The sequence below is a fragment of the Schistocerca piceifrons genome, chromosome 4 (genome assembly GCF_021461385.2).
Source record: "Schistocerca piceifrons isolate TAMUIC-IGC-003096 chromosome 4, iqSchPice1.1, whole genome shotgun sequence".
NCBI classification, from domain to species: domain Eukaryota; kingdom Metazoa; phylum Arthropoda; class Insecta; order Orthoptera; family Acrididae; genus Schistocerca; species Schistocerca piceifrons.
Window position 1 is genome coordinate 389,746,463 of NC_060141.1, and position 17,516 is coordinate 389,763,978.

At 44.3% G+C, this 17,516-nt stretch overlaps 1 protein-coding gene across 3 annotated transcripts in view; it reads right to left on the reverse strand.

Annotated features, from left to right (window-relative positions):
* LOC124796256 (ETS-like protein pointed) overlaps nucleotides 1-17,516 on the reverse strand; it is an 820,436-nt gene that overhangs the window by 144,126 nt on the left and 658,794 nt on the right. For all 3 annotated transcript variants that reach the window (XM_047260361.1, XM_047260360.1, XM_047260362.1), the window contains one exon: nucleotides 16,765-16,881. In XM_047260361.1, the coding sequence (XP_047116317.1) occupies nucleotides 16,765-16,881 (117 nt within the window). The remainder of the gene's footprint in view (nucleotides 1-16,764; nucleotides 16,882-17,516) is intronic.

Below are 17,516 nucleotides of genomic sequence, written 5' to 3' on the forward strand. Positions count from 1 at the left end.
GGGAAAGCTACAAACATGGAAACGACTGGCGGAGAATCAGCAGTGATCATTCGCGTATACTGATTTAGGAACTCTAAAAAAGCTAAGTTGTGGTAACTGAACGAGAGAAAGGTGACGTTTAACACACTGCCAACTTAAACTGATAGGAGTGCTTGATCGCGAATAAATGAGGTGTTCAGCCGTTCTGGCTTTGTTCAAAGAACGACGCAGACATGAAAATCTGAAAAACCAAATCACGTTAGCCTGAATGCAACACACTGTTAATCACACAGTAGGGTTCTAATTATCACCTCGAAAAAATAATGTTGCATTATTATTTTTGTTTGTTTGCAGGATGTAACTGCAGTCCTGAAGCACACCGAAATCCCTGCGACACAGTACCGCAACACGCCGCTAGAGGACCCAAACCCAAATTTGTGCGGCACGCTGATAAAAGTCGAGTATCGTCTGATAATCCGCTTTCTGAATCTGAAGGAAAACAACACTGTAACAACCCACACGAATTGGTGAAATGTACAGAATCAATGAACCAACATATGGCGCTATGGTTAGGCGACGCAGACGCTTCTATTGCCATCAAAATAATCTAAATGGCAGAGAACGAAGACCCGGGGACAACAAGAGGAGGGGAGGGGGGGGGGGGGGCACTGGTATACGATACCGACGTGACACATTAGAGGCGAGAGCGGAAAAACTGAAAATCACTTATTAATCAGTTTGCACGACTGCATTCTCCGTTCCATTTTCTCCAGACATGGGACCCGGTAACTTCTTATTCTTTCCTCAGATGAAGAAACTGTTGCGTGGCAGGCGTTGCAGAATAACATTTTCTCGCTGCAATGTTTCCTGTACGGTCAAAATGTAAACTTCTATAACCTAGCTCTACGCCAAGCCATTCATAATCAGGAAAAAATTTTCACACTGAGGGGTGATTACGTCTAGAAGGAATAAAATCACCACCAGCTTCCATGATCGCAGACTGGTTATTTCGCAGTGGTAATTCAAACTTTACGATACTTCCTTCGCGACGAAAAACGAAACTGATTTTAGTGCCGATGTTCACGATGATTAACTTGACTGCTACTGCGGCTAAAGACCGAGCAGTGCTTCAGTTCCCACTTGTGAGTATCTATGGCGACAGAATTTCAGATACTTGCACAATTGGTGAAATAAGCGTGTCATGCGATTGCCGATTTGTGTACTAATACAGCACAAAATCTGACATTTATGGATAACACGTTATTTTACTGCAGTTCAGAACTACGCAGTCTCATAGTAAAACTGGCACGGCAACGGATACTTCAAGAATTGAAGTTCAAGCACAAACTCATACAGCCTGGTGTGAACTGAAATGTTATATTTCTCGCTCACGTATACAGGACACGAATGGAGCACAGATGCAATGGTGTGGATCAGAAATCTGGAGGCGTTATGCAGTTCGGTACGTGCGCCGAAGCTAAGGTGGGAAATGTTACCACCGATTGTGAGAGAAGCGACCGCGCTCCGTGACGCTGCGAACGTCGCTTCGGGGCATTGCGTCACATACGGCCACACTTACGGTGCCCCGACACGTGCCCTTTGTTCAACTCCTGGACGGGGAATGCTGGGAAGACGCCGCGTGACGCAAGAGCGCCACATGCGACAAGGACCAGGTAGGCGCGCCCGTGTTCTCGTCTGCTCTCGGCGTGCGGGTCTAAAACCAGGTCACCTCACTGTTTCACGACAAACAACTTTGATTCTTAAGGCACTCCAATACGACGTGGCGCAAATAATCGCACAAATTTTATATGGATTCACCAGTTTAAAAACGAGTGTCCCAATGATGCATTAATTGCTCATTTTGCTAGGTCGAAAACAATCAGCACGTTGATGATTTTTTAAATTGACTTTTTGTCAACAGGAAGAAAGCGTCCTTCGTCAATGTTTTTACTACAATTTATTACGTCATGATCGCTTATATATAAACACTGATGAGCCAAAACATTATGAGCCGACCACTGTGACCGAGCGGTTCTAGGCGCTTCAGTCCGGAACCGCGCTGCTGCTACGGTCGCAGGCTCGAATGCTACCTCGGGCATGGATGTGAGTGTTAGGTTTAAGCAGTTCTAAGTCTAGGGGACTGATGATCTCAGATGTTAAGTCCCATAGTGCTTAGAGCCGAAACATCATGACCACCTGCTTAAGAGCTTGTCTGTCCGTCTTTGGAACGAAATACATCATTGATTCTGCGTATCAGGGATCTGACAGTTTGCTCGTAGCTTTGTGGAAGTATGTGGCATTAGATGTCTACGAACATGTCATGTAATTCGCGTAAATAACGGGCCACTGATTTGCGTACGCGGTGATAGCGCCCGATAGCGACCCAGATGGGTTCCATAGGATTTACATGAGTCGAATTTGGTCGCTGAGACATCAACTTGAGTTCATTTTAATTCTCTTCACACCAATGTAGCTCGGCTCTGGCTCCGAAACACTGGCAATTGTACTGCTGAAATATGACATCGTCTTCGGGGAAGACATCAAGCATGAAGGGATGCAGGCGGCTCGTAGGTGTCAGCGTGTCTTCGATCACTACCACAGGTCCCATTCAAACGCGAGAGAATGTCTCCATAGTGCACCCAGCAGCCTGCGTCCACGGTACGCTGCACGTTTCGAGCCGCCGTTCATCTCGATGACAGCGTTTGTGGAGACGATCACCCACTTAGTGTAGCAAAACTATGACTCACTCGAAGAGCCGGCGCGTTTTCACTGATCGACGGTCGAATCCCGATGGTCTCGTGCCCACTCAATCGTAACTGACGATCGAACACGTAGGGGTGGGTCTTCCACGGAGCTCCATGTTCAAATGTACGATGTGCTCTGAAACACTTTTTGTCTCTCTTTCGGCGAGATGCCACAGCTCACCAACCATCCTGCTTTGGAGAGCAGACAAGCCTATGGACCGCACGTTCTGTGAAGTGTCGTGGACGTTCAACCACTTAGCGCCTAGTGGTGGTTTCACTGTCGCTCTACCTCTTTCCGTAGATGCTGACGACAGTAGCACGTAAACATTCGACCAGCTTCGCCGTTTTCGAGACACTAGTTCACAGGCTCTGCGTAACAATGGCTCTGAGCACTATGCGACTTAACTTCTGAGGTCATCTGTCGCCTAGAACTTGGAACTAATTAAACCTAACTGACCTAAGGACATCACACACATCCATGCCCGAGGCAGGATTCGAACCTGCGACCGCAGCGGTCGCTCGGTTCCAGACTGCAGCGCCTAGAACCGCACGGCCACTCCGGCCGGCTCTGCGTAACAATAATCTGACCTTTGTGAAAGTAGGTTATCTCAATGGATTTCCCCATATGTAGCCCATATCTTCGATAGTGTGAGCTCCCGTCCGTGTCTGCTCCACTTACATATAACCAGCGTGGCGGCAGGCAGTGATTGTAATGTTTTGGCTGATCAGAATATATATAAAAAAACGGTTTCGGCAATAGCTGCGATCTTCAGATGTGAAAAAACTACAAAAAGCTTTTTACTGACATATAAAAAAAACAATTAGGCCCTTCGGACGTCATGAAGTCAATTAAAATATTTAAAGCAATGTAAATCATATCGCCACGTGACTAAAAAAAAGTGTGTATCATCCGGCCTCAGCTCAAACACAACAGATTACAATTTACAAATTTCCTATAACTCAGCCAAAAATACTCATAATCTAAGAGTTTTATAATCTTTCTGAACGGACAACGGGAAGCTACCACCAAAAATCCCACAGGATAATCTAGGCGTTTTGCGCAGGTCAGAATATATACAAGCGGAAAAACCTTTTCACATAAAAATGCAGAACTGAGGCTTAAAGGAAGACTTCTCCGCCGTTGAATTGAAGACTTAATTGGGAAAAGACAAGTTTTATTTGAATAAATTCTCCTGGAATTCAAAACAATCTTTGATCGTAATTTTTTTTATTTTATTTTACGATCCGTTTCGATCAGTTAGATCATCATCAGATGCGCCTTTATTCTTAAACCTGTAAACAAAACGAAAAGGCTTGAAGCCAAGATGGGCGTCGTCAAAAATATAAAAACATTATAATACTTTGATATAGACAGTACGCTGACGGTGACCCTTCACTATGGGTCATTTGTGTTTATCAAAGTATAGTAATGTTTTTACATCTTTTGTTGATGGCCATCCTGATTACAAGTGTTCTGTGTTCTGAATACTAGTTTGGGAAAACCGACGCATCTGATGATAAGCTCACAGATTGAACTGGGTCATAAAATAAAGGGAAAAAATTGAGTTCAAGACTGTACTGCATTCCAATATTTCTTAAAAATTAGGTCATTATATTTTTTACTATAATCATGTTCGACTTCCTCATGAATGAATTGCCGACTGAGCCGATGAACTTTTTCATCTTTGTAGGAAAATCCATTATACAGAAAGCCACAAAATGGAAAGGACATGTTACAAAGAGAAATAAATTAACTGAAAATTAAGACGCTAACCGGCAATCAAGTACAGTATGGACAAGCTTGTAAGAGAGGTTTGATGCAAAGTTCTGGGATAGATCAACTAAAGGAATAAAGCAACTAAAGGTGAGAAGCAAGAGGTCACTTAATTTTTGCGAGATAAGGTGGCAAAATACAAGCACTGTGACGGGTGGATTACTCGACGCAAATGTTGTGATTGCTTAGTTTACGATACGTTCCCGTCAGTATAGTGCTCGTGTGGCGACTGCGCTGGCGGCGTCCGCTGTGTCCGAGGGCGCGTGCTACGCCGCGAGGAAGTGGACCGGAAGTAGACTCCTAGAGCTGCTAACATAACGGTCGCCGCACGAAACGTGGCCGTGGCCGTCCTATAGCCCAGCCATCCATCTCTCTCTCTCTCTCTCTCTCTCTCTCTCTCTCTCTCTCTCTCACACACACACACACACACACACACACACAGAGAGAGAGAGAGAGAGAGAGAAAACGCAGTTACATTTACTCCTGATAGCATTTGCTACAGTTCCGTGAAGCAGAAAGTCGCCAGCGCCAAATAACGAACGACAATCTAGCATTAAGACGGCTACCATCTTCAGAGTCCGGTAACTATGAACAAATATGAAGGTCTCAGTTAACGCCTTGTCAGAGAGAACTCTGTGTCGCATCACACGTACGTGCCGATACAATCTTTCGTATCTTGCATCCACTGCTAACAGCAAAGTCGTACTGAATTTGGCCAATAACGTATAGGTTGCCTGCAGAACAGACCAGAGCCGTGGCGCACGCCAGAGACCGAACCTCGTCGCAGCGCCCCTTGGCTGGCGGCTACCCGGCGAACAGATTCCGTATTATTTGTAACAGCACAACTGAGATCTGAAGTGGACATTAAAAACATACAAGAACATACGCAGTTTCAAGGAATATCGCGTTACGAAATTTACAGGAATCTCATTACAGATTCTTCAGCTTCTGAAGAAAACTAAAGGTGTCTGTCTGCAACGACACACAGCTTTTTACCATCCGCAAAAGTCGGTGAGGCAATGTACCTACTACCTTATGTCACGCTATGACAAGGTACGAATGGGTTATGTTTATTTCTGTTGAAAGTTCGCTACAAAAATATTCTCTACCAATACTATTCATCTGCTGGAACAGAACAGTGAACGGCAGGGTTTATTTCGGAGCGTATCTGTCGTATTTTATTAGTGTTAGTGCTTCTTTTCAACTAAAATAGAAACGTTAAGGAATCGAAATACAGAATTTATATTTTCCTTAGTCAACTAGTCTGAAGTGTCCAAATAAAGTGTAAAGAAGAGTTTCTCCTTTCATAATAGTTTTGGGTGGAAGATAACATGAACTGTTGAAGGCGACAAGTCATATCGCAGAATTGAGAAAGATTTTCAGCGAGATCCCCTCAGCTACATCTTTATACCTCACATGTAGTTAGCGTCTAATGATGGAAAAAGAAAGGTAAAGTACTTGGAAAGTCACAGAGGTAGACTTGCCACAATGTCATCGAAGGGCCGATTAGACATTAAGAACTGTCTTATGGCTTGTTTTTCTTTCTTGGTTAAATAAAAACGGTCTGAAAATAGCTGTCGAGGTACTTCCAGAATCTCAAAATTGTATTAATCATCCCTTTTCTGTCACTGATTTGTTTAATTTTGACAGTATAATAGTATTTGACTCTAGTGCGTTTAGTTATTTTCTAATGAAAGAAAGAAGCACATGAATTATGAAATATTCCACTGATGAACGAACAGAAAGATAAAAATCATATACAACAACTAATTCTTAGTGCACTGTATTTCACTGCCAATATGCCTACATTGTGCATTTCGACACCCACATAAATCAATGTACTTAAAAAAGATTATAAGTAATTTCCGCTACGCACTACAATCACACCTTGTTGGAGAACTGACAATATATGCACGGTATATTAATACAAATACAATAATTAATACAATACACTATAATTTAGAATGATACTCAGGGCCAGATATGGAGAATGCGCAAGGGCTTTCCGGTGAAACTCCTGCAGCGTAGTCTAAACAAGCTTGGCAACCTGTGGGTGTACCCATCTAGTCCCGCTCTGACCCCATGCGATTTCCATATTTCTGGAGCCCTGAAGAAAGACATTCGTGGTCGTCGATTTGCTCCGACCGAAGAGGTATACGCCTAGGTGCAATGATGGTTTCGTAGACAACAATGAACATTTTCCCATGCAGGGAGCGACAGTCTTTTCTCACAGTAGGAAAGATGTACGAACAGTTATGGCGATTACTTCTGAAATATTTAACAGTTTACTCACTTTTTTCCCATCTGTCTCGTTTTCATTTGACTGTCCATTATATTTATGTTTTGATAGCTCTACTTCCGTCAGCGATACACCAATGGGAGCCTGGCATTATAGGGTCCCATTGGATTGCCACTTTCACTGTACACACCTCGTGCCTGTCAGGTCTGAAAGAGTAAAATCTAGCCTATTTCAAGAAAGAAACCTAATTCGAAAAGTAATTAAAATTAAGAGCAAAATTTTCGTGGGTTTAGAGACGCTGTACATAACATGTGTTGGCTCAAATGGCTCTGAGCACTATGGGACTTAAGATCTGAGGTCATCAGTCGCCTAGAACTTAGAACTACTTAAACCTAACTAACCTAAGGACATCATACACATCCAAGCCCGAGGCAGGATTCGAACCTGCGACCGTAGCAGTCGCGCGTTTCCAGACTGGAGCGACTAGAACCGCTCGGCCACAGCGGCCGGATAACATGTGTAAACTCCGGAAAAATTACGTCACTGTGGGAAAGAAAGGCCTTAATCTTCATAACTGTTAAGAATTAAACGCTGAGATTTACAAAGAACACTGCGTTCTCCGAAGCTTATTGTCGTACATAGCAAACACAATGTGGTACGCAACATTCGAGACATCAAGTGAAGAGCAAGATATATTGATGATCAACGAAAAAAAAAAGTATTTCAGTGAATTCAGTGTCCGCTTCCATAGCCGAGTGGTCGAAGCGATAGACCTCCAGTAGGGGGACACGGATTTGGTTCCCGGTACTGGTTTCCTTGGTAAAAGGACTGGACCGGGGTGTACGCAGCCTCGGGATGCCAACTGAAGAGCTACCTAATTGAGAGGTAGCGGGTCCAAGGTACGCTGACTTCGTGCACTTCCATACAGCATCCGATGATGATTGACTGAGAAGCACATGGCTATCGGTAGATTGTCGCATGGTCTCCAGGGCCTGATTGTGGCGTTTCCTTCCCTTTTTATTTCAGCGAGTTCAATGGTTTCCAAGACGTCACATGATAAGTTTGACATTCTTTCTCGGATGGGAAAATTTCACATGTTTAAAAATAATTAACACAACTGTGATCCTAATTAAAATCAAGAAGAATTTCTTTTTACATTCTTAGAGGCACTTTACAGATAAATTCTGTGTATGAATTTCAGCTCTTTCACATGATCTTTGCAAGAGATACAGTCTATGAAGCGGTCTTGACGACGTTGGACCTAAAAATCAGATGCAACCAATTTAAATCAAACTAAAGGCAGCGGTGGCATCTTAAGCATGGAATGTTGGGTCCAGACCATTGCATCAGCGTTCGTTACAGGTGTCGCATGTCACCCAGAGCCACGGCCAAAGTTCAGTGGCTTTCGTTGGCAGCCTGAACGTATTTGTCATTACATACTGCACCGAGTCTAACACCTGGAATTTTCTATGAGATCTCATACGGAAGTCTGCAGCTCATGTCACAGCCTACACTACCCGTGTCCAGCGGGGTCTCGTTCGGTTCTAGGAGACAGGTACTGCGCTCTAAATGTTGTAGGTTACCTGCTCGGATGTCGGGTCAACGACCTGCTGCTTCCTGCCACTTGATCTGAGTCACGGCGGCTGCGAGCTACTCAATGCACAAACGGTCGTAAAACGCAGATTACGCACAGTTTACTTTGGGCCGCATTGCCGGGCCGTAAAGCAGCGCCACGCATCAACGCCGACCCTGCCGTGTCCGGCGTCGGACAGCTTTCCCGACAGCGCGTGGAATTCCACTTGGCACTGCCCCCAATTGCCGGAAACGATGCATTACTCGCAACTGTAGGGTGTGTTAAACAGCGCGCATTGTGCTACACCGGGACTTCAAGAACTGCAACAAAGGTTGTAACTACGTGCTTGGCAGTAATAATTGCAACTCAAGTCGTACAGAACCCTTCAGGTGAAATGGTTCGCAAATGTCTTTCGCTTTCTTTACTTCCGAAAATAAATATTTAAGACTGTCGTTTTCAATAAGGAAACTATCTTCAATTAGACACACACAAAATGTAGGGAAAGCACAAGTTACGGAGTCATCCTTTTGCTGCAAGAGCTGAAGGTATGTGATACTCCAAAATAAAATACGAACTGATACAAGACTGCACTGCAAGTATCTAATTATTTTTTTTAGAAATACCGTGCTCTAAAAGGCTGTATGATCTCAATTATAGATGTTTAATATCGACCTGTTCAAAACGTGGTCGTCCAGGACTCAAAGTTTATTAAAATATATGCTGTATAATAAGACTCATCTCTACAACTGAAAATTTCTGGAAAAGGGAACAGAAAAGCGAGCAGATCAATTACAGAAACTTTTTGAATAGAAACGGGTTCATTTTAAGAAAAACGTGCAGTATTGAGCAGGAAATGGCACGCGTATAGGGAAAATATATATTCCGTGATTGGGGCAGCTTTTTGTTTGTCACCGAAACTCTTTAACACAGTCACTGTCAAACGATATTTATGGGTTCTGCTTACTGGAATATGCAGAAACGGATTTACAGTTCATCGGTAAGTGCTTCCGCGCGTTGCTTGGTTGAGATGTACATAAATACTCCTTACGCCACTGCCTAGTGTATGGCCGAGGGCACTTTGTACCAGTATTTGCGATTTACTGTCCTAACCCGTTCGGTTTTGACCGAGGAAAAATGTCTGCCCATCTGCCTCTGTAAGCACTTTAATCCACTCCCTGGCAGTCTCGTTTCTCTCTCTTTTGACATAATTATCCCTACATAGGATATGCGAAGGTTGCAGATTAACAGTTGTACAATTTTCTTTGACTACCGCTTCTCTAAATTTAACTAACAGTTCTGAATTCTTCTTAAGATTCCCCATTTAACTTCTCCGAACATTCTTATTACACATTGTTTTGGGCTACACTGGTTTGCAGCTCTGAATTCGTTCGGTGTCTGCTTGTCATGCCTACTTGAAGAAGACTCCAAACGCTAGTACAGTTCTCTTGAACTGGTCGCACGAGCGACTTCGCCGGCCGGAGCGGCCGAGCGGTTCTAGGCGCTCCAGTCCGGAAACGCGCGACTTCTACGGTCGCAGGTTCGAATCCTGCTTCGGGCATGGATGTGTATGATGTCCTTAGGTTAGTTAGGTTTAAGTAATTCTAAGTTCTAGGGGTCTGATGACCTCTGGTGTTAAGTTCCATAGTGCTCAGAGCCATTTGAACCAACAAGCGACTTCTACTCGTATTGCCTTAACAGATTCACTGCACTTTCCTAGAAATCCTGCAACGCGTCGTAAGTCTTCCATTCGCGTTCCCACTTCTTAATGCTACTTCAAAATATTTAAAAGATGTCACGTTTTCCCGATGTCTGCATTTCCTTACGATCGTATAATTACAAGCATGGTACTTTCCCGTAGACAATGGCATGGTAGGCGAACGATCTGATGATGCTACCGACACTGGTTGATGAATCGTTTATGTACAGCGAGACCATAAGAGATCCTATTATACTTTTTTGGTCGGCACACGATGTTACTTCCATTCCTGTTGTGCATTCGCCGTCCAGTTTAAGGTGCTGGTTGAAGAGCGTAGCCGGATCCCAAGATCCTACCTGTACGCTACACACCAATCCCAATTTCGCGTTGGATAGCGAAATAGTTTTGGGATTACACGACAAATGCTTTAAAGTACACTTGCTACTAGTCAGTCTTTCTTCAAACTGATACTGTATCGATTCATACAGTTGTAGGAGTTCAGCCGTAACCAAATTTTGCTTGCTGCTAACATTTCGGCTGCAGACCAATAGTCATTTTCGGAGCGAGTCGGAACAGACCGACGGTAAAGCGCTGCCGTTCACCTGATACAACAGTAGAGCGAGCCAACTGCATTTGTGGACAGGGCAACTCACAGTGGGAAAAGTAAAACAGAGACGGCAGAGATATATGCTACCGTGATCCCTCTGTGACAGCTCTTTTTTCACATATTCTGGCAGACAGGGGGGATCAGGTCCGTAGTCTATGAGAATTAACTACTGCCAATGTCAGATTCCAAATTCTGTCGAGCTCAAAACCATGATCAAGATTAATTAAATCATTCGCCAAACTTATTTCAATACCTGCCCTGAAAACGCTATCCCAGTAGGATGGAACAGATGTTAAAATCTGGACGTTCGCGTTGTCCATATTTCGCAACCTGCCTGTATACAGTATACAGCGCTCAGACACGGCAGAGTTATCAGGCTGTAACAGGCGGATGTAACGTCTATGTTACGTGCGATCTTCAGCTGTATGTGAAGTACCGACAGGGACTCTTATACACTCCTGACTTCACAGAACTAACGAGCAGAAAAATGACCTTAACTTTATACTTATTATGAGAAGCATAAATAAATTACAATAAATAAATTACAATACACAAAACATTACATAACAAGAATGACTAGCACCAAGCAGGTGCACGTAAAGAACATAGACGTTACATGAAACATATGACAATTAAAATGAAGACTCTGTTAAGACAATTAAAATGTAAACATTTGGAAATGAAATATACCTAGTCTGAACAAGTGCAGTAAAAGAACAAAGATAAAAGTATGTTGCGGATTGGCAAGACAGCCAACCCACTATGAGAGGAAGCCGAAAGGCAAGCGTTTTAGCTCACGCAGGCTGGCGAGAGGTCTGGAACAGGACAAGGAATTTAGACTTTAGAAAAAATGATGTAGCTTGTGGAATACTTAACTTTAATCCATTAATGTTGAACGTAGCTCTTGTCTGTACATTATTTACAATACCAATAGCAACTGACAATGGCTCCTTGCTAGGTCGTAGCAAATGACGTAGCTGAAGGCTATGCTAACTATCGTCTCGGCAAGTGAGAACGTATTTTGTCAGTGAACCATCGCTAGCAAAGTCGGCTGTACAACTGGGGCGAGTGCTAGGAAGTGTCTCTAGACCTGCCGTGTGGCGGCGCTCGGTCTGCAATCACTGATAGTGGCGACACGCGGGTCCGACTTATACTACCGGACCGCGGCCGATTAAAAGGCTACCACCTAGCAAGTGTGGTGTCTGGCGGTGACACCACAAAGTACATCTCCTGGTTGGTTACATTTAATGACTCCTTTTGAGCCGTGGCCGTTCTGCGGAGTTGAGGTGATGCGATACGGACTGGGGTCGGAAGCCACGCAACGGGAATGGATTTCAATGTGCCTGTTACTATCCACATTGTTTCGTTTAGCCGGACGTCGACTTTGTTGGCATGACGGCACCTATACCACACCGGGGCGCAGTGTTCTTCGGCATAGTAGGTTAAAGGCCAACGCAGCGCTTTGTTCCCCATGAGGTTCCATTTAGTTTCCTGAGAATTTTATTCCTAGTCTTTATATTCAGGGGACTTTTTGTCACCGGCGGTTGTGGCCGAGCGGTTCTAGGCGCTTCAGTCCGGAACTGCGCGACTGCTACGGTCGCAGGTTCGAATCCTGCCTCGGGCATGGATGTTCAAAAATGTTCAAATGTGTGTGAAATCTTATGGGACTTAACTGCTAAGGTCATTAGTCCCTAAGCTTACACACTACCTAACCTAAATTATCCTAAGGACAAACACACACACCCATGCCCGAGGGAGGACTCGAACCTCCGCCGGGACCAGCCGCACAGTCTACGACTGCAGCGCCGAAGACCGCTCGGCTAATCCCGCGCGGCGGCATGTATGTGTGTGTTGTCCTTAGGTTAGTGAGGTTTAAATAGTTCTAAGTTCTAGGGGACTGATGACCTCAGAGCCATAGTGCTCAGAGCCATTTCAACCACTTGAAGAGTACTTTTTGTCAGATGTTGCTTATACTGCAATGATCTGTCCAGAGTGAGGCAGGTGTTGCGCCGTACTCTTTCTCCGCCAAAGTAAACAAAGTCTTTTGTGAGCCAACTAAGATGGGAAGCACTTACTTCTGATTTTTGGGGATTAGGTTCGAGTCAGCATTTCATGTACTATTTGTGCATTATTTCTAGGTCTTCCGATAGCTCGTCACTTCCTTTCTCCAATTTTGATATTGGGTTGTCAGTGCCATATCATCAGCATAGGTAAATTTCATTGATGTTCTAGGTGATGCTTCATGCTTATATATTAAAAAGAACTGGTGCCAGGACTGACCCCTGGGGGCAGGCTTAATTAATTAATTAATTTTTGAGAGAACGCGTAGAAATGGATGTATCATTAAAATGCACTGTAATTATTCTTTCACGAAGCATATTATGGGTTAATCTGGTCATCTTTTTACATGCAATTGCTTGTTGTAGTTTGCATATCATCCACTTTTTCGAGACGTGTCGTATGACGAAGAGAAATCTGTAAAAGCTCATGCGGTTTTGGGAATGGTACGAATGCGATAGACTTTAATCTTTCCCCGTCAGCTTCTTGAGGTATAATACTAATCTTTGGTATGAACTACAAAGCCTTCCGGGTTTTTCAATGTAGATAACGATTATTATCAAAAACTTTCTTGAGATATTAGAGTTCTTCCTGTAGACGGTTCTTGTCAGCAATCATACGTGCTCTGTGTACAAGTGTACTGAGGACACCAATGGATTGTGCTGGATGATAACAGCTGTCCGCTCACTGATAGAGATCCGTATCTACTGGCTTGCGGAAGACCCTATGTCTCAAGGTGCCGTTTTTCTTATAAGGAACCAGTACATCCAAGAACGGAAGGCATCCGTGCTTTTCTACATCGATGGTAAATTGAATGGAATGATACTGAAATGAGACTCTTGCCTGTACGGTGTAGCAGAACATGAGCTCGGTTTGTGAAGACTACTTTTCTTTCTGTTAGAAGCAGAGGGTTAGAAAAAAGGGGAGGGGGAAACAGCTGCCCGCCATGCCCTAGCCTTGTACACCCTAGTTTCCAGCTCGATCAGCGAATACCGCAAGCTCTACCCGAAAGCGCCAGGGCTGGTCCAGTGTGGACCCACCGAACACCCACACGTCTGGCCCGGCAGAGAGCGTGTCGCGCCTCTGGCGGAGCGGATCCGCCGCTCGGAGCTGCAAAGTGTGGCGCCAGCGAGATGTGTTTCTGGTCTAGTGGGATCAGCTTTGACTCGCGGCACTTCCTGTAATTGTGTTCGCCGGAGGCCGGGGAGCCGCGTATTGTCCTGTCAACAATGACTGAGCGACGGGCCCAGCGCACGGCGCCTGCCGCACGCGAGCTCTGGCCGCAAGGAGGGCACGTTCGCCTGCCGCCACTTTATGCACCTGTTTCCCTAAAACACTGCCGTGCTGCGGGAGGTCATCACTGGGCGGAATCTACATCGGAGCGTAAACAAAGTAGGCTTTTTGTAGGATCACAATTCTTGTCAAGGACAGTTTACCGACGAATAACTAAACTAGTGTACAACTTAAATTATAGTCAATGTATGAAGGGAAGTAGCACAGAGAGAGCTACACGTAACGGCGAAGAGTTCGAAACTATTGACGTGCGTTTATGAGTTGGGCGCAAGTGTGACAACAGAATTTCTCCTCAGTTATCAAGGTAATGTGGATTCCAATTAAGTCTTCGCACTTTCTTCGACAAAGAGTGTGATATTTACATGAATATCGCACATTTGTTATCAGATTTTCGAAAATACATAACGAAAGTTTAAAAAATAAATAAATTCTGTGTTAGCAACTACTTTGCAATTGGATGACGGGGTGAAGTAAGACAGATACAGTATCTCATCAAAAGTATCAAGACATCCCTACGTAATGAGAAACTGACAACCAGATGTCACGAGAAGCGGACCAGTCAGTATAAAAGGAGGGGAGGGGGATATCGTCTTGTCAATAGAGAAGAAGCAACAGCAGACTCGATAAGTCAGGAGCGCTCATTGACTTTGAACGTGGACTAGCCGTTGAATATCACCTGAGTAACAATCCATATCGGACATTTCAAACCACCTAAAGCTGCCCAAGTATACTGTTGGTGACAGCTCAGCAAAGATCAGGGAGATTTCAGGTACTGACGGACAGGGCGCGTCGAAAGTTGCGGAGGGTGGTTGTAAAATATCGCATGAAACTAGCGGAAGGATCCCTGGTGAGATGCGAACTACTACGACTAGCTAGAACAATGACTGCGCGTAGGGGCGCAACGGTCGAGCAGCTCCTCAAACGCGACACTCAAGCTAAACGACGCTTTAAGCGGTGGAAGGAGTGACGCCACTGGGCAGTGAGCTACCATTCCTCCACAGGATTCCAGACACCTCACCCAAAGTTTCCTCGGCAGAGTTGAGCCCATCCTAAAAGCGAAGGGTGGACGCACCCCATATTAATGTCAACTAATGACCGCATACTTCTGATCAGACAGTGTATTGCTTTCCTCTGGCCTTTGAACTAACTGGCTCGGCCAGTTATAGGAGGAGCTATATTTTAAAATGGCTCTGAGCACTATGGGACTTAACATCTGAGGGCATCAGTCCCCTAAAACTTAGAACTACTTAAACCTAACTAACCTAAGGACATCACACACATCCATGACCGATGCAGGATTCGAACCTGCGACCGTAGCGGTCGTGCCCTTCCAGACTGAAGCGCCTAGAAGCGCCCGACCACAGCGGCTGGCAGCTATATTTTAACATGGACCCGGAATCACGGTCCAACTTTGTATTTTATTCAATAACAAATCACTGTCAGAAGTGGAAGACACTGTACACGATAGATCAAGATTCTCGTCCAGACTAGGGCTCGAACCTTCTGACAGTTTCATTTGGAGGAAGGAAGGAATATTAGGATTTAACGTCGCGTCATTAAAGAGGTCATTAGGAACGGATCAAAAACTTGGATGTAAAGGATGGGAAAGGAATTCTGTTATGTCCTTTTGTCTTACGAAATTAAGGAAGAACACGGAAAACCTTAACCTGGTTGACCAGTGGACAATTTGAACCGCTGTCCTCCCAGACGTGACATCTCCTTCGGTCTTTGAATTGTTAGTCTGGCACTTAACTGCTGAGTCACCGAGATACATAGTTCTCTTGAATTCAACAGAAAAGTTGTTTGATATCGACGAACCATGTCTCTTTCTAGTTAAAAGATAGAAAAAATGAAATTGCCTTATAGCGTTATTGCCCGGGCGTCCCTGCCTGGGTTGTTCGGCTACCTGGTGCAAATATTTCTATTTGATCCAACATAGGAAGTTTGCATGTCGATGATGATTAGGACAACACAAACATCTGGTCCCCGAGCGAAAAAAATCTGCGAGCCGACTGGGAATCGGCCCAGGAGCACTAAAAACTGCCGATAAGTCACTCAAATCCATGCACTGCACCTTCCTGTTCCAGCCATCGGCAGATTATCAGATTGAAAAAGATATATATTTTTCTGCTGAAGTCTCTGTGATGCGAATAGCTGAGAATATTAGCGTAACATCATAAACAGCGCCCACGGATTTAACGTTTTAAGCTGAACAACAGAACAAGATATAACAATTTTCAGCATTAATGACTACCTGAAATTCAGTTTTCCACAATAAGCCACTGTCACCTTCTAGACATATGATCACCATTCTACCTTTTCTAGCACAAGCTAAGTGACTGTGACATGTCTTTCCAAAATTAGGTGCACAGTAATTCGCAATTCCTGAGGTAAATATTGAAGTATTAATCGTGTAAGAGCTTCAAAACTATACAGCAACTCACCAGTGTATAATTGATATGAACTGCTGGCAATGTGACAAAATTTTGTCCAGACAAGGAGGACTGGAAATGCTCGTTTTGAACAGCTATGCAATTCATTGCCTCTCTTTGTTTACTCGCTTATATAAGAGACTGTCATGCTGGTTTGTGTGAGTATGTGGCTGTAAGTGGAACAGCACTTCATATATAACTGGCGGACACTGTGGTTAATTCCACCTAATTAAAAGGCAAAGTAGTTCATTACGACGGGGACCACAAAAAGGCTGTAGGGAGGCAACCAAATTGTTATAGCTGCTCCAGTCTCGTACTGCTTCCACCGCTGGCTCAGGCGCTAGCACATGCGCTGTGCGGGCAGCCTACCTTTGACGATGCTGAGGCGCAGTTGCTCCTTCTCCCAGGACGCGAAGGACGCCTTGAGCGCCTCCGTCATCTTCTTGTTCGTGCCCGGCGTCAAGGGGGGCACTTGAGTCGGCATGTCTGCAAAAACCAAACAAAACAACTGGTCAGTAACATGGCGAGCTGCTGCGCTGGGAATATCCCAATTGTGCGTACAAAACTGAGAATTCACTTCACCAGAGAAACGGAGACGAGTCTGACAGGCACTCTTATACTATAACAATTCCCTAACTTACCAGATATGGCTGAAAGGAAACTCCAGACTCAATTATTTGTTATAGTCAATATCAGTTTGCCTTAGTCATTTATATTTTCCATTCGGAATGTATGTCATTTACATTAATCAGTACATGTTTTGGTCCTTCCAGTGTGGACTTTATGTCTAAAACTAATGAGATAACTTTTAATAATGACAGATTGCGGTAGGTCTCAAAGACGCCTCTACAACGCAGGCATAATAAATATTATTAACAAAGATCTCATATGAAGTACTTCCTTCAAAACTATACAAAGGCATTTACAGTACACACAAACGTGAAATACGGAATTATGCGTCTGTCTGAAGAGTCTAATATTAACGACTGCCAAGAGCATTTTTAAGTCGAAGGCTAGTTAACGAAGAAGTCTCGTCGATAAGTTCAGCAAGCAACACCAAACGTACTAGTGGAAGTCCACGTATAAGAATTGCCCAGATGTTGTGAGCCTACACTCATTTC